We start from the raw sequence: 13,412 nt of genomic DNA, 5'->3' as shown, positions 1-13,412 counted from the left end.
GAAGGATTTGAGGTTACAGTGAAGGGAGATCATAGGCATAAGGAAAATATAGGAACTGCAGGAGGCTGTGTCTGCAGGTGAAAGGAAGAGTGAATGTGAGGAGCACTAGGAACCAAAATTACTAGTACAACTTACGGATACAGAACAAGGTGTAGATACTCCAGCTTCTGTGAAATCTCCATAGATAAAATGTGGTAAAAGATGGGTATGTAGGAGCCGAGGTGTCGCTGCAGGTTCGCTCTTCCGTGCGCTAGGCTTGGTGGGAAGGCCTGTTCTCGAGTCCGCGCTTTTCGTCGTCGCCATGTCCGGAGGTGGTGTGATTCGTGGCCCGGCAGGGAACAACGATTGTCGCATCTACGTGGGTAACTTACCTCCAGACATTCGAACCAAGGACATTGAGGACGTGTTCTACAAATACGGCGCTATCCGCGACATCGATCTCAAGAATCGCCGCGGAGGACCACCCTTCGCCTTCGTTGAGTTCGAGGACCCGCGAGACGCGGAAGACGCGGTGTATGGTCGCGACGGCTACGATTACGATGGATACCGTCTGCGGGTCGAGTTTCCTCGAAGCGGCCGCGGTACCGGCCGAGGCGGCGGCGGGGGTGGAGGTGGCGGAGCACCCCGAGGCCGCTATGGCCCCCCATCCAGGCGATCTGAGAACAGAGTGGTTGTCTCTGGACTGCCTCCAAGTGGAAGCTGGCAGGATTTGAAGGATCACATGCGTGAAGCAGGTGATGTATGTTATGCTGATGTTTACCGAGATGGCACTGGTGTCGTGGAGTTTGTACGGAAAGAAGATATGACCTATGCAGTTCGAAAACTGGATAACACTAAGTTTAGATCTCATGAGGGAGAAACTGCCTACATCCGGGTTAAAGTTGATGGGCCCAGAAGTCCAAGTTATGGAAGATCTCGATCTCGAAGCCGTAGTCGTAGCAGAAGCCGTAGCAGAAGCAACAGCAGGAGTCGCAGTTACTCCCCAAGGAGAAGCAGAGGATCACCACGCTATTCTCCCCGTCATAGCAGATCTCGCTCTCGTACATAAGATAATTGGTGACACTTTTTTGTAGAACCCATGTTGTATACAGTTTTCCTTTACTCAGTACAATCTTTTCATTTTTTTAATTCAAACTGTTTTGTTCAGAATGGGCTAAAGTGTTGCATTCTTGTGTAATATCCCCTTGCTCCTAACATCTACATTCCCCTCATGTCTGGTAAATTGTATTTTAAGTGATGTCGTAGACAGGATTGTTTAAATTTAGTTAATTCTCCATTCTCTTCAGACTGTGATATTGTGCAAATGTCTATTCTCTGGTTTGTGTGAACGGGGATATTGGGGATGTTTGTGGTTATCTTACCTGGGGAAGTTCTTATGTTTATCTTGCTTTTCATGTGTCTTTCTGTAGACATATCTGAAGAGATGGATTAAGAATGCTTTGGATTAAGGATTGTGGAGCACATTTCAATCATTTTAGGATTGTCAAAAGGAGGATTGAGGAGGATCAGATCAATAATGGAGGCAATGGTATGACTCCAAGTGCTATTGTCACAGATGAAATTGGCAGTATTGACCTTATACTAAAAGGCAAGCGTTAAAAATGATATATATGCATCTACCTTAAAACACTTGCAAACATCTTATGCAGTTATCTTTACCTACAATTGCTCTGCTCTTTAAACCTTGGCAATTGTGGAAAAATTATATTGCCCATTTGTAACAGTTTATTTTGCTCCCTTCCCCCCTTTTTTGTTTTAATAGGGACTAATGTGGGAAGAACTGGCTAATTTGTCACAGTGCTTAGTTACAACTGTTAATGTGTGACCTGCTGTTGGTGTACATGTGGGTACAGGGTGTCTTTAATTCCAACCAGATAGAGTATAATATCAATACTGCTAAATCTGCATGTCCTCTGTGTGACTGATATAGCGTTGCTATTTCATTTTTTTAAGACAAAATGAAAGCAAGTTATAGAATTCCAACATATTGGTGTAGATAATCTTAGTTGGGAATATACTTTTAAGTATCATCTTCCCCTTTAAACTAATATTCATAATTGACTCATGTTTAAAACACTTTAATTTACAAATTACATTGCAGATGGGAGCATTAGATTTAGTTTAGACTTAGGTGGGTAACAATACCAGTAAACTTTTCAAATACATAACTTTTTGCAACCACAAAACCTGTAATAACGCTGTACAGTAACAAGTGTTGGCATTATCAGTTGAACTGTAAATATTAAATGCTTCTTCCAATTAGTCTCTATGATGATTAAGTTTCTAAAGTTTATCTGAACACCATTCAGAAACTTGTTTTGGGGAATTTGATAGTTATTGATGTACATCTGTTAAACTGATGACAGACATAACTCATCATTCCCCAGAAACCTTTTTTGATTACAGTATCTAACATTTTGCCTCCTCTTTTTTGGTTTTGCTGGTTATAAAGGTTTGGATTGGAGAGGGCTCACTGGATCCCAATCCTTGGAGCTGGATCATTGGATTCAAATCATAATGTGGATAGGATAGGGAGGATGAATTACAAGGATTCATGGAGCGGGATCAGATTACCAGGAACATAGGAGTGGATTCCTGCCCCAACCAAACCGCATTCGTGTGGATTTTTTTTTTTTTTATTCAACTTAATTGGCTATTCCAAAGATTTTTTTTCTTCCTATTTTTGACGATTGGAGCCCTTAAGATGCACGATGGAATTGTGTTTTGCATTTTTTGGTAAAAGGAGCAAAGCGAGGACCTGGAGATATACGCTGGAGCAATCTCCTTGGAAGGATTCAGCACGAGTAGATGGTAAACACTTAAAGGGGAAAAGGGGGGGGGGTTTGTTTAAAATAGTAAATCAGTAAGTCATTTCTAAATTTAAAGAAAACGAAATTGGAGTTGAAGAATAAGTAGGTTTCCAATTGGCTGTTGCCATTTTTCTTTTGAAAAATAAACGTTTTTTAAAAAACAAAAACAACAACAACAAAAAAAGATGGGTATGTTATACAATTCTTGACCCTTACAGGCAAGATGTTAGTACCTTGGCTAAGGTATGTTGAAAAGCAAGCAAAATGGTCTCTGAGTTTTTTTGAGGATTTCAATATGAGCAAAGCAGGCCCCCCAAAATTTTCATTTTTCTAAATTTTGGGGAAGAAGAGGATGCAAAGGCAGGACAGAAGAACATACTTCAGTATTTCCTCAATTTGAGCCTAGCTGGACCTTACTCTAAGATTCCTTGCATACAGTGTCCCTTAAGCATGGCCCTTATAACAAGTTATGTAGGTTAGTTCCCAAAGTCACATAATTACATACTCTGCACAGAGGCAAAAATTAACACCTTCCAAAATCCTGGGCAAAGACAATGAGTTAGGCTTGAATGTGACCTGTTTGGGACAGCCTGGCATGGAATGGATATAGTAATGAAGGGCTTTGGATATGAGCTTGAAGAAGTTAGATTTGATGACTGAGCAGAGCCAGTGAAAGTCAATGAAAAAGCTAAGGAATTGGAGTTATTTAATGAGGCCTCACTATCAGGATTCTCCCACTCATGGGTTTGCAGTGGCTAGAGAAAACTGAAGCAAGTGTTGACCTCCTTGCAGTTTTAATTTGCCTCTACCCTCCAACGTGCTTTATTCTCGAGTGTGCTGGGCAGAAAAAGGAACATGGTACTAGAGCTCGTAACACTTGCTTGTGAGCTATTCTGGATGGTCTGGAGTAGACAGGTAAGAATTGGAGAATACATTCATTTAGGAAATATTTTATTATCTATAGTGTACCAGGTTTTATAGTAGGAGGTACATACAAAGCAGTGAACAAAGACACTATCTTCTAGAACTATCCTCATTGGACACCTCAGAAATACCGATGTCATGCCCGGTTGGTGTGGATCAGTGGTTGAGCGATGACCTGTGAACCAAGAGGTCACAGTTTGATTTCCAGTCAGGGTGCATGCCTATAGATAATTCTCATTATTGAGAATCTCTCTTCCTTTCTAAAATCAATAAAAATATATTAAAAAGAAATATCAGTGCCAGTCTAGCAGCACCACCTAGACACCAACCCCCCCAAGATCTGAATGACAGCTCTGCAGGGCGTCTCTTCCAAGCTTCCAATTTCTGATAAACAGACTTTTTCTTGTATTCTCCCAACCCCCTGTATGGTGCCTCCTATAGTTATGATCTCTATTACCTTAGTGTTTATGTATCATTGCCTCAGTGTACTACCCGCTTGAGAATGAATTTGAAGTAGGTTGTACAAAAGGCAACACTCCCAAGTCTATAGAGTATAAAAGGCAACGCTCCCAAGTTCTTCAGATGTGTAACAATATCCTCTTGTGTGTTTTTGTTGTTGTTGTTTTCTCTAAATATTTTTATTTTTTAACCAATTGTCTCAGTATATGATCTTGAAATCAGGAAAATAATTGCATTAACCTATCCTCTTGTTTCGATTCAGCCCTTCAGATGTTCATTAAAAAGCCAGATTTTCCCCCTGAAAATTAATTACTAGGGCTCTTCATATGGTTTCTGAGTATCTCCATCACTGAAACATTTTAACTAATTGGTTAAATTTTTCAATTGATACTTTTCTTTTTTTTAACTTAAAAAATACTTTTATTTATTTTAAAGGAAAGGAGAGGGGTAGAGAGAAACACTGATGAGAGAGAAACATAGATTGGCTGTCTCCTGCATGTCCCCTACTGGGGATACAGCCCACAACCTGGGCATGTGCCCTGACCCAGAATCAAACTGTGACCTCCTGGTTCAACCACTGAGCCACACCCCACAAGGCAACACTATTTCTTATTTACTTATTTATTTAAATATATTTTATTGACTTTTTACAGAGAAGAAGGGAGAGGGATAGAGAGTTAGAAACATCGATGAGAGATAAGCATCGATCAGTAGCCTCCTACACACCCCCTACTGGGGATGTGCCCGCAACCAAGATACATGCCCTTGACTGGAATCGAACCTGGGACCCTTGAGTCCTGGGACCCTTGAGTCCACAGGCCGACGCTCTATCCACTAAGCCAAACTGATTAGGGCATCTTTTTTCTTTTTTAAAATATATTTCTTTATTGATTTCAGAGAGGAAGGGAGGAGAGACAGAAACATCAATGATGAGAGAGAATCATTGATCGGCTGCCTCCTGCACATCCTCTACTGGGGATTGAGCCCGAAACCCAGGCATGTGCCCTTGGCCAGAATCAAACCTGGGACCCTTCAGTCCGCAGGCTGACACTCTATCCACTGAGCCAAGCCAGCTAGGGCTACACTATTTCTTTTTTTCCAAGAATTTCTAACCATTTCCCATAGACTGGATCAGATATTCTCACTAAAATCCAGAGAAATGTAGGGCAAACCCTATTGATTGTCACCCTTTTTCCTCACCCTAAGGTGGTGGACGGGTGGTCATAGCCAAAGCAGAGCTAGGCCCCTGAAACCTCCTTACCCCACTTTCCTTTGCTCTTGCTACGTCTTCTATGCTTCTTCTGTAAGAGGATTCTCTACCAGTCAGTTTAAGAACAGCCCAGGACTTCTGGTATCCTGAACTAGAGTGCCCATTTCATTGCTCACAGATGAATCCTTGCTTTCATTGTTATTCGCTCTAGGCTCCTTGCAGTCCAGTTGCTCATCCTGGCTTGACTTCTGGGTAGAGATAAGAGAAAGACGGAGCATTCTTTTAGTGCCTAATGCCAAAAGTGGAACTAAAACTTTTTTAACCCAATGTTTTATCCTGTTATTAATATTATGTAGGTACTGCAAAATATTCTCACCCCAAAATAAAGTCTTGTCATTTTCTTACCTCAAAAGTTACACTCCTCAAAGGAAATGATTAATACTGTATAGATCTTTCTGGACCTTAATCAGTATTTATGCCCATCTACTATCTTTTCAAATTTTTATTTCAATATATTGACCTCATCTTTAAAAAAGAAAACAAAACTGCTGCATTTAGGTATATACTGCAACATATTCAATCTTCAATCATTTCCCTTTTGATATGACACTTTCCTTAATATTCATGTGTTATTCTAGATTGCAATTTTCTGGATATATATTCAAGAGGAAGATAATGAATTGGGGTGCTTAGTGTAAGGGAAAAATAATGGCAGTTTCTACATGATCTGCCTTTATTCTGTCTCCCTTCATCCCTCAATCATTTCTGAATACTCTTGTTGCACAATGAAGGTGAGTAGTCCATCAGGATATAAATGGAGAGAGGTGAAATACACCTCCTTAGGTTATATTTCCCATCTTTGATTAATTGCATAACACTGAGCAATTTATTCTAAGCACACTTACCTACTTTGATCCTTGCAACATATCTGAAAACTATTATATTTACACAGGTGGTGAAACAATATTAGATCCACTGACTACCATAATTGCAGAATATAACAAAATGCTCAAGTACCTTTGGCTGCAGTGTCATGAACTTTCTAGGGTATCTTGTTGTCTCCCTATTCAGAGGTCAATGTAACTAGATGGCTGCATTGACAGGAAAGAGCAGAGTCTGACTGTGAAGAGAAGCAGGGGGAGAACAGTGCTTCGCAGCCCTAGTCATGTTTCTCCTCAGCCACCTAGAAACTTCTGCAGTGCACCCTGAAGGTGTGTTTCTCTTTATATATGAGGGGTAGGGGTCCCTCAGCCTGGCCTGTGCCCTTTCACAGTTTGGGACCCCTCAGGGGTGACCACTTGCTGGCTTAGGCCTGCTCCCCAGGGGATTGGGCCAGGATGGCAATCAGACATCCCTCTGGCAGCCTGGCAGCCCTCGGGGGATGTCCACGTGCCAGCGGGGAGCAGACCTTAGCTGCAGTCAGACATCCTTAGCACTGCTGAGGAGGCAGGAGAGGCTCCCACCACTGCTGTACTGGCAGCTGTCAGCCTGGCTTGTGGCTGAGCAGAGCTCCTCCATGTGAGAGCTCACTGACCACCAGGGGGCAGCTCCTGCATTGAGCATCTACCCCCTGGTGGTCAGTGTGTGTCATAGTGGCCAGTCATTTCCAGTCTTTCTGCTGTTAGGGTCAGTTTGCATATTATCCTTTTACTATATAGGATAGAGGCCTGGTGCATGGGTGGGGGCCGGCTGGTTTGCCCTGAATCGTTTCCCGGATCAGGGTGGGGGTTCCACTTGGGTGCCTAGCCAGGCTGGATGAGGGGATGATGGATGTTTGCAGCTGGTCACACCCCCTTCAGGGTGGGGGTCCCCCCTGTGGTGCCTGGCCAGTCTGGGTGAGGGGCTGAGGGCCATTTTCAGGCTGGCGGGCAACTGAAGCTCCCAGCCTCTCCTTTTTTTCTGTTTTTTTTGTTTGTTTGTTTTTTTTATTCTGGGATTTATTTACCTTCTATAGCTGTCACTGGAGCTGAGAGGTGGCTCCAGCTCTGAGGCTGCGGCTGGCTGAAAGCAGGTATCTGGGTTTGTTTACCTTCTATAATTGAAACATTGTTGCCATCACTGCTGCTCTAAGCTCTGAGGCCGAAGCTGGCTGAAAGCAGGTATCTGGAGCTTGTTTAGCTTCTATAATTGCAACTTCGTTGCTTAGAGTGTAGCTTAGAGCAGGGCGAGGCAGGCCGGGAACATTGGCTTCCTCCATTACTGGAGCAAGCAAGTCTCATGTTTGCTTCAGCTGCGTGGCTGCCGGCCGCCATCTTTGTTGGCGGTTAATTTGCATATCTCGCTGATTAGACAATGGGAAGGGTAGCGAAGTTATGGTTAATCACCATGTTTCTCTATTATTAGATAGGATATATATATATTTTATTGATTTTTTTACAGAGAGAAAGGGATAGGGATAGAGAGTTAGAAACATCGAGGAGAGAGAAACATCCATCAGCTGCTTCCTGCACACTCACTACTGGGGATGTGCCCGCAACCAAGGTACATGCCCTTGACAGGAATCAAACCTGCAACCCTTGAATACGCAGGCAGATGCTCTATCCACTGAGCCAAAACCGGTTAGGGCTTGAAGGTGTGTTTCTTAGGCTGCAAATGAGAGTGGAGTATGGGTTTAACTAAAAGAACAGGATAAGGAGCCCTGGCCATGTGGCTGTTGATTGGAGCATCATCCCATACATCCACCAATCAAAAAAAAAAAAAAGGTTGAGGGTTCGATTTCTGGGCAGCGCACATACCTATGTTGTGGTTTGATTCCCAGCAGGGGCAGGTACGGGAGGCAACAGATCTATGTTTCTCACATCAATGGGTGTTTTTTTTTCTACTTTCTCTAAGATCAATTTAAAAAATATCCCCCAGTGAGGATTAAAAACAAACAGGATAGGGAGAAACCAAGATGGCGGCATAGGTAAACACCTGAGATTGCTGCCTCATACAACCACTTCAAAAATACAACTAAAAGACAGAACGGACATCACCCAGAACCACAGGAAGGCTGGCTGAGTGGAAATTCTACAACTAGAAGGAAAGAGAAAAGCATACCGAGACTCAGAGGAGGTGCGGTGTAGAAGTAAAATACTCAGGTGTGGAGGTGCATGCGGAGCGGGCTGGCGGCTGAGGGCGCGGTTGTCTTTTTCAATCGGGAGGGAGTCTCAGGCTCTGAGCTCCAGTTCTGGGCAAGTCTCTGGGGACCCAGACTCAAACAGGAGAAGTGGGGCTGTCTGGCATTGGTCGGAACTCGAGGGCAGCTTTCTCTCCGAGGTTTGCAGCAATTGCTGGGACACTGAGAAGCAAAGCCTCTGAAGGCAGGACTGAGAGCAGCCATTACTACTTGCTCCGCCCCCCCCCCCCCCGTTGATCCCCTGGGACCCGCCCCGCCCAAGCCTTGCATTTTCTGGATAGCCCCAGGCAGAGGCTAGATTAGCACCTCCCTAGAGATCAGCACAGAAGTTCTCCCACTGCAGACACAGCTGATTCTCACAGCCAATTGGCCTGGAGGTCAAATCCCCCCCAGTGTTACCTACAACAATCAAGGCTTAACTACAACAAGACTGTGCACAAAGACCACAAGGGGGTGCACCAAGAAAGCATAAAAAATGTGGAGACAAAGAAACAGGACACAAATGACAGAAATGGAGGAAAGCAAACTGCTGAATATAGAGTTCAAAACCACACTTTTAAGGTGTTTCAAGAACTGTCTAGAAGCCACCGATAAATTTAATAAGGCCCTCGAAAAGACTGGTGAGACCGCCGATAAATGTAGTGAGATCCTCAAGAAATCTAGTGAGACCCTCGATGTTGTGATAAAGGACCAGCTAGAAATTAAGCATACACTGACTGAAATAAAGAATATTATACAGACTCCCAACAGCAGACCAGAGGATCGCAAGAATCAAGTCGAAGATTTGAAATACGAAGAAGCAAAAAACGCCCAACCAGAAAAGCAAAATGAAAAAAGAATCCAAACATACGAAGACAGCGTAAGTAGCCTCTGGGACAGCTTCAAGCGTACCAACATCCGAATTATAGGGGTGCCAGAAGAAGAGAGAGGGCAAGATATTGAAAACCTATTTGAAGAAATAATGACAGAAAACTTCCCCTACCTGGTGAAAGAATAGACTTACAAGTCCAGGAAGCGCAGAGAACCCCAAACAAAAGGAATCCAAAGAGGACCACACCAAGACACATCATAATTAAAATGCCAAGAGCAAAAGACAAAGAGAGACTCTTAAAAGCAGCAAGAGAAAGTCAGTTACATACAAGGGAATACCCATACGACTGTCAGCTGATTTCTTAACAGAAACTTTGCAGGCCAGAAGAGAGTGGCAAGAAATATTCAAAGTGATGAATGCCAAGAACCTACAACCAAGATTATCCAGCAAAGCTATCATTCAGAATTGAAGGTCAGATAAAGAGCTTCACAGATAAGAAAAAGCTAAAGGAGTTCATCACCACCAAACCAGTATTATATGAAATGCTGAAAGGTATCCTTTAAGAAGAGGAAGAAGAAAAAGGTAAAGATACAAATTATGAACAACAAATACACATCTATCAACAAGTGAATCTAAAAATCAAGGGAATACATAATCTGATGAACAGAATGAACTGGTGATTATAATAGAATCAGGGGCATAGAAAGGGAATGGACTGACTATTCTTGGGGGGGAAAGGGATGTGGGGATGCGGGAAGAGACTGGACAAAAATCGTGCACCTATGAGTGAGGATAGTGGGTGGGGAGTAAGGGCGGAGGGTGGGGTGGGAACTGGGAGGAGGGGAGTTGTGGGGGGAAAAAAGAGGAAAAAATGTAATAATCTGAACAATAAAGATTTAATTAAAAAATAATTTAAAAATAAATAAAAAAACAATATTGTAAAAAAAAAAAAAAAAAAAAAGCCTGCAACCCAGGCATGTGCAAAAACAAACAGGATAAAGATAAGGAACTTGATCTGATTAAGAAAGCAGCTCTTATTGGGGGTAGGTTTAGTCAAGTGACTGTGCTAAAGAGTAGTCCACCACCACCACCTGGAAAATTCGGGATCCAAAGCCTTTGCTTCTCTCTGTCGTTGGTTGCATTGACAGGAAAGAGCAGAGTCTGATTGTGAAAAGAATCAGACTTGGTTAGCTTTGCCAATACTGCCACAGGTGACAAGGTCAAGCCCATGGAGATCAAGAAGATGATGACTGTGTCACTAAGACCTTAAACTTTTTGAAACAGGCCAGGTTATGTAGTAGAAACATACAGCACTAATGTCTCAGTGCTTAAGCACAAGAGTTTATTTCTCATTCCCACAAAGCCCATTATAGGTCTGGGGACTCTCCAGAACTGCTGTCCTGCCATGTGGGAGACACAGCATTCCAAACTGGTTTGATCTCATGGCTCCTCTCTCTGTATGTGCTTCCATGATTGAGGCGAGAAAAGGAGAGCACTGCAGAGTTCCCCACCATCAAATAAATGCTTCAGTCTAGAAATGAGGCTTCTGCTCACAACCCAATGAACAACCTGATGAGTCTAACTGCAAGGAGTAGAAAAGCATAACCATTCTCCTTTTTACTATTCACTAAAATACAAATTGCATGAGGATATGCATTTTTTCTCTTTTGCTCACTACTATATCCTTGGTCTACAACAGTCCATGCCTGGGCACATAACAGGCCCTCATCGAATTAAGTGAATGAGTATGGCTAGAAAGAAATCCACATGTATCTTGGGAGAAGAGTCAGAGTCCCAGGGGTCTAAGGCTGAGGCTGCTGGGTAAGAGCTATGCAGACTAGAGATTCAGAGCCGGCCTTGATTTAGAAATACTTGGTGTAGTTTACCTTGGGAACAAAATAAAATCCCACTGAGAGTGCCAGATAGTTCAGGTGATTTACACAGAAAAGCACTGAAGTCACAGACCAAACCAAGACAGCATATCCCTTACTACCAGGGCTCAGTTCCTGAAAGGAGTTGCAAGAGCCACCAATGAACCCTGGCCTGGTAGTTCAGTAGAGCGTCACATACAAGAATCAACCAATGAATTCCTGAGTAAGTGGACAACAAACTGATGTCTTTATCTCAAATCAATTAAAAAAAGAGCCACAAATGCATCTGCTCCTTTAATGTAGTCAGTCACCCAACATATTACTAGGGAGCAGGGAAAACACACATTGATTGAGCCAGGCTGATAGGCACTCTTCTTTCATCAACCCCTGAAATCCCCACATCAACCATGAGGTGTTTTCTGTTTCATTGAGAAAAGAAAGTTGAGAGGGTTTCAGTAATCAATCAAGAAACAGGACTGTTTTATAAGCTAGAAATAGAAATAGATACAATGTCATTTAGGCTGGCTCCGTGGAGATAACATACAAAGTCCTGATAATCCTGCCTTCAGGTCTGACTGATAAAGCTAAGTGACAGCCAACAAACCCACTAGCTATGGGGTCTTGAACAGACCAAGTCCCTGAATATTTGAGCCCTAACTTCCTCATTTGTGAAATAACACATTTGGAACCTTTTTCCTAATACTACCTAAAAGCTCTTAAAGGAACAAATCTGAGTCAAAGATAAAGGGTGCTATTAGAAAACCTACAGACTAGCCATGGCTGGTAGCTCAGTTGGTTAGAACATTATCCTGATATGCCAAGGTTTCGGGTTCAATCCCCAGGAGGGGCATACACAAGAATAAACCAATAAATGCATGACTAAGTAGAACAACAACTCAATATTTCTCTCTAAAACAAATTAAAGAGCCTTAGCCAGTCTAGCTTAGTGGATAGAGTGTCAGCCTGTGGAATGAAGGGTCCCAGGTTCAATTCCAGTCAAGGGCACATGCCAGGGTTGCGAGCTCCATCCCTAGTGGGGAGCGTGCAGGAGGCAGCCACTTGATGATTTTCTCTCATTGATATTTCTCTTTCCCTCTCCCTTTCTCTCTAAAATCAATAAAAATATATTTCAAATAAAGAAAGAAAAAGAAAAAGAAAACTGTCTAGAGAGATGGTCAGCAGTCTATCAAACTCTCCCAAAGCAACTGCTAATTGCTGCGCTGGAGAAAATAGACACCGGTGGACCATGCCTGTTAAATAGATTGCAGTGTAAGACAACCAACATGGGTGTAGATTTGTCCAATTTGCCCACCACTGAGCATGAGTCCTCAAACATTTTTTTGGAAACCTGGTCTTATGCTGACTGAATTCCCACCATGACCAGTGAGCCACAGAATCCTGTCTGCAGCACACAGTCCTATTCCCAAACATAACTCTCTCCTTGTTCTTAAAAACAAAAGTCAAATTAATGAGTAAACAAACAAAACCCTGAGAAGTTGACCCTAAGCTCCAATTAATTTTATTTTAGACCTCAGGAAAGTGCTAATTTTTATGATTGCTTTATTCTATTAACCTTGTGAGAGAAGGAAACGATTTACTTTGTTTTGCAGAAAATTATTTATTTATTTATTTATTTAAGTTAGTGATTAAAAAAAAAATTTAATGAGAAAAATCATTCAAGGTACTTAAGGAGAGCAAGACTGGGTTAGTCTGAACTTGGGGTAACAAAACATGTTCATTCTCTTCCTTGCCTGTTTGGAAAATAAGTTAAGCTCTTAGAGAGAAAGCCATAGGGGTGAAGAGGAGAATGAAGTGGCCAGCCCAGTAGATGTCCTGAGCCATCAAGAACTGCCAGGATCACCCCACCTTAGGTTACATCTAACACATAGTCCATGGCTAAAAATCTCAACTGTTTCCATATGATCTACTAGAAATGTTTCCTTTTCTCAAATACCATCAATGAGAGGCATAAGATATTAGTTATTTGGCAGATACCCTAGTGATGAAGTAAATATGATTCCATCACAGAAAAATTGTGCTAATGGATTCAAGAGCTAAAGTAGCTAAAAAGTTCAAGGATTCACATGATGTCCAATGATGAGAGGAAGAAAGTACAATTTGGTTCTTGGAAAACTTTACGATAGAATTCATTTCTACCATATGAGACTATTGAAATTGATTATCCTCTTACCCTGGAGTAATAGTATGC

General features: G+C 42.3%; 1 protein-coding gene across 1 annotated transcript; it reads left to right on the top strand.

Annotated features, from left to right (window-relative positions):
• The first annotated feature begins 209 nt into the window (after nt 1–209).
• Nucleotides 210–2,980, top strand: LOC132233014 (serine/arginine-rich splicing factor 1). Its single transcript, XM_059692942.1, has 2 exons — nt 210–1,528; nt 2,453–2,980. The coding sequence occupies exon 1, from the start codon at nt 302–304 to the stop codon at nt 1,046–1,048; it is 747 nt and encodes a 248-aa protein (XP_059548925.1). The 5' UTR covers nt 210–301; the 3' UTR covers nt 1,049–1,528; nt 2,453–2,980.
• Nucleotides 2,981–13,412: the final 10,432 nt, after the last annotated feature.

This window comes from Myotis daubentonii, chromosome 4, assembly GCF_963259705.1.
Source record: "Myotis daubentonii chromosome 4, mMyoDau2.1, whole genome shotgun sequence".
Taxonomy (NCBI): Eukaryota; Metazoa; Chordata; class Mammalia; order Chiroptera; family Vespertilionidae; genus Myotis; species Myotis daubentonii.
Note: the sequence above shows the minus strand (reverse complement) of the source record. Positions and strands in the feature narration are given on the sequence as shown.

Bases quoted from the DNA above. Each gene is read 5' to 3' on its own strand.
- LOC132233014 (XM_059692942.1), top strand. From the start codon at position 302: ATGTCCGGAGGTGGTGTGATTCGTGGCCCGGCAGGGAACAACGATTGT.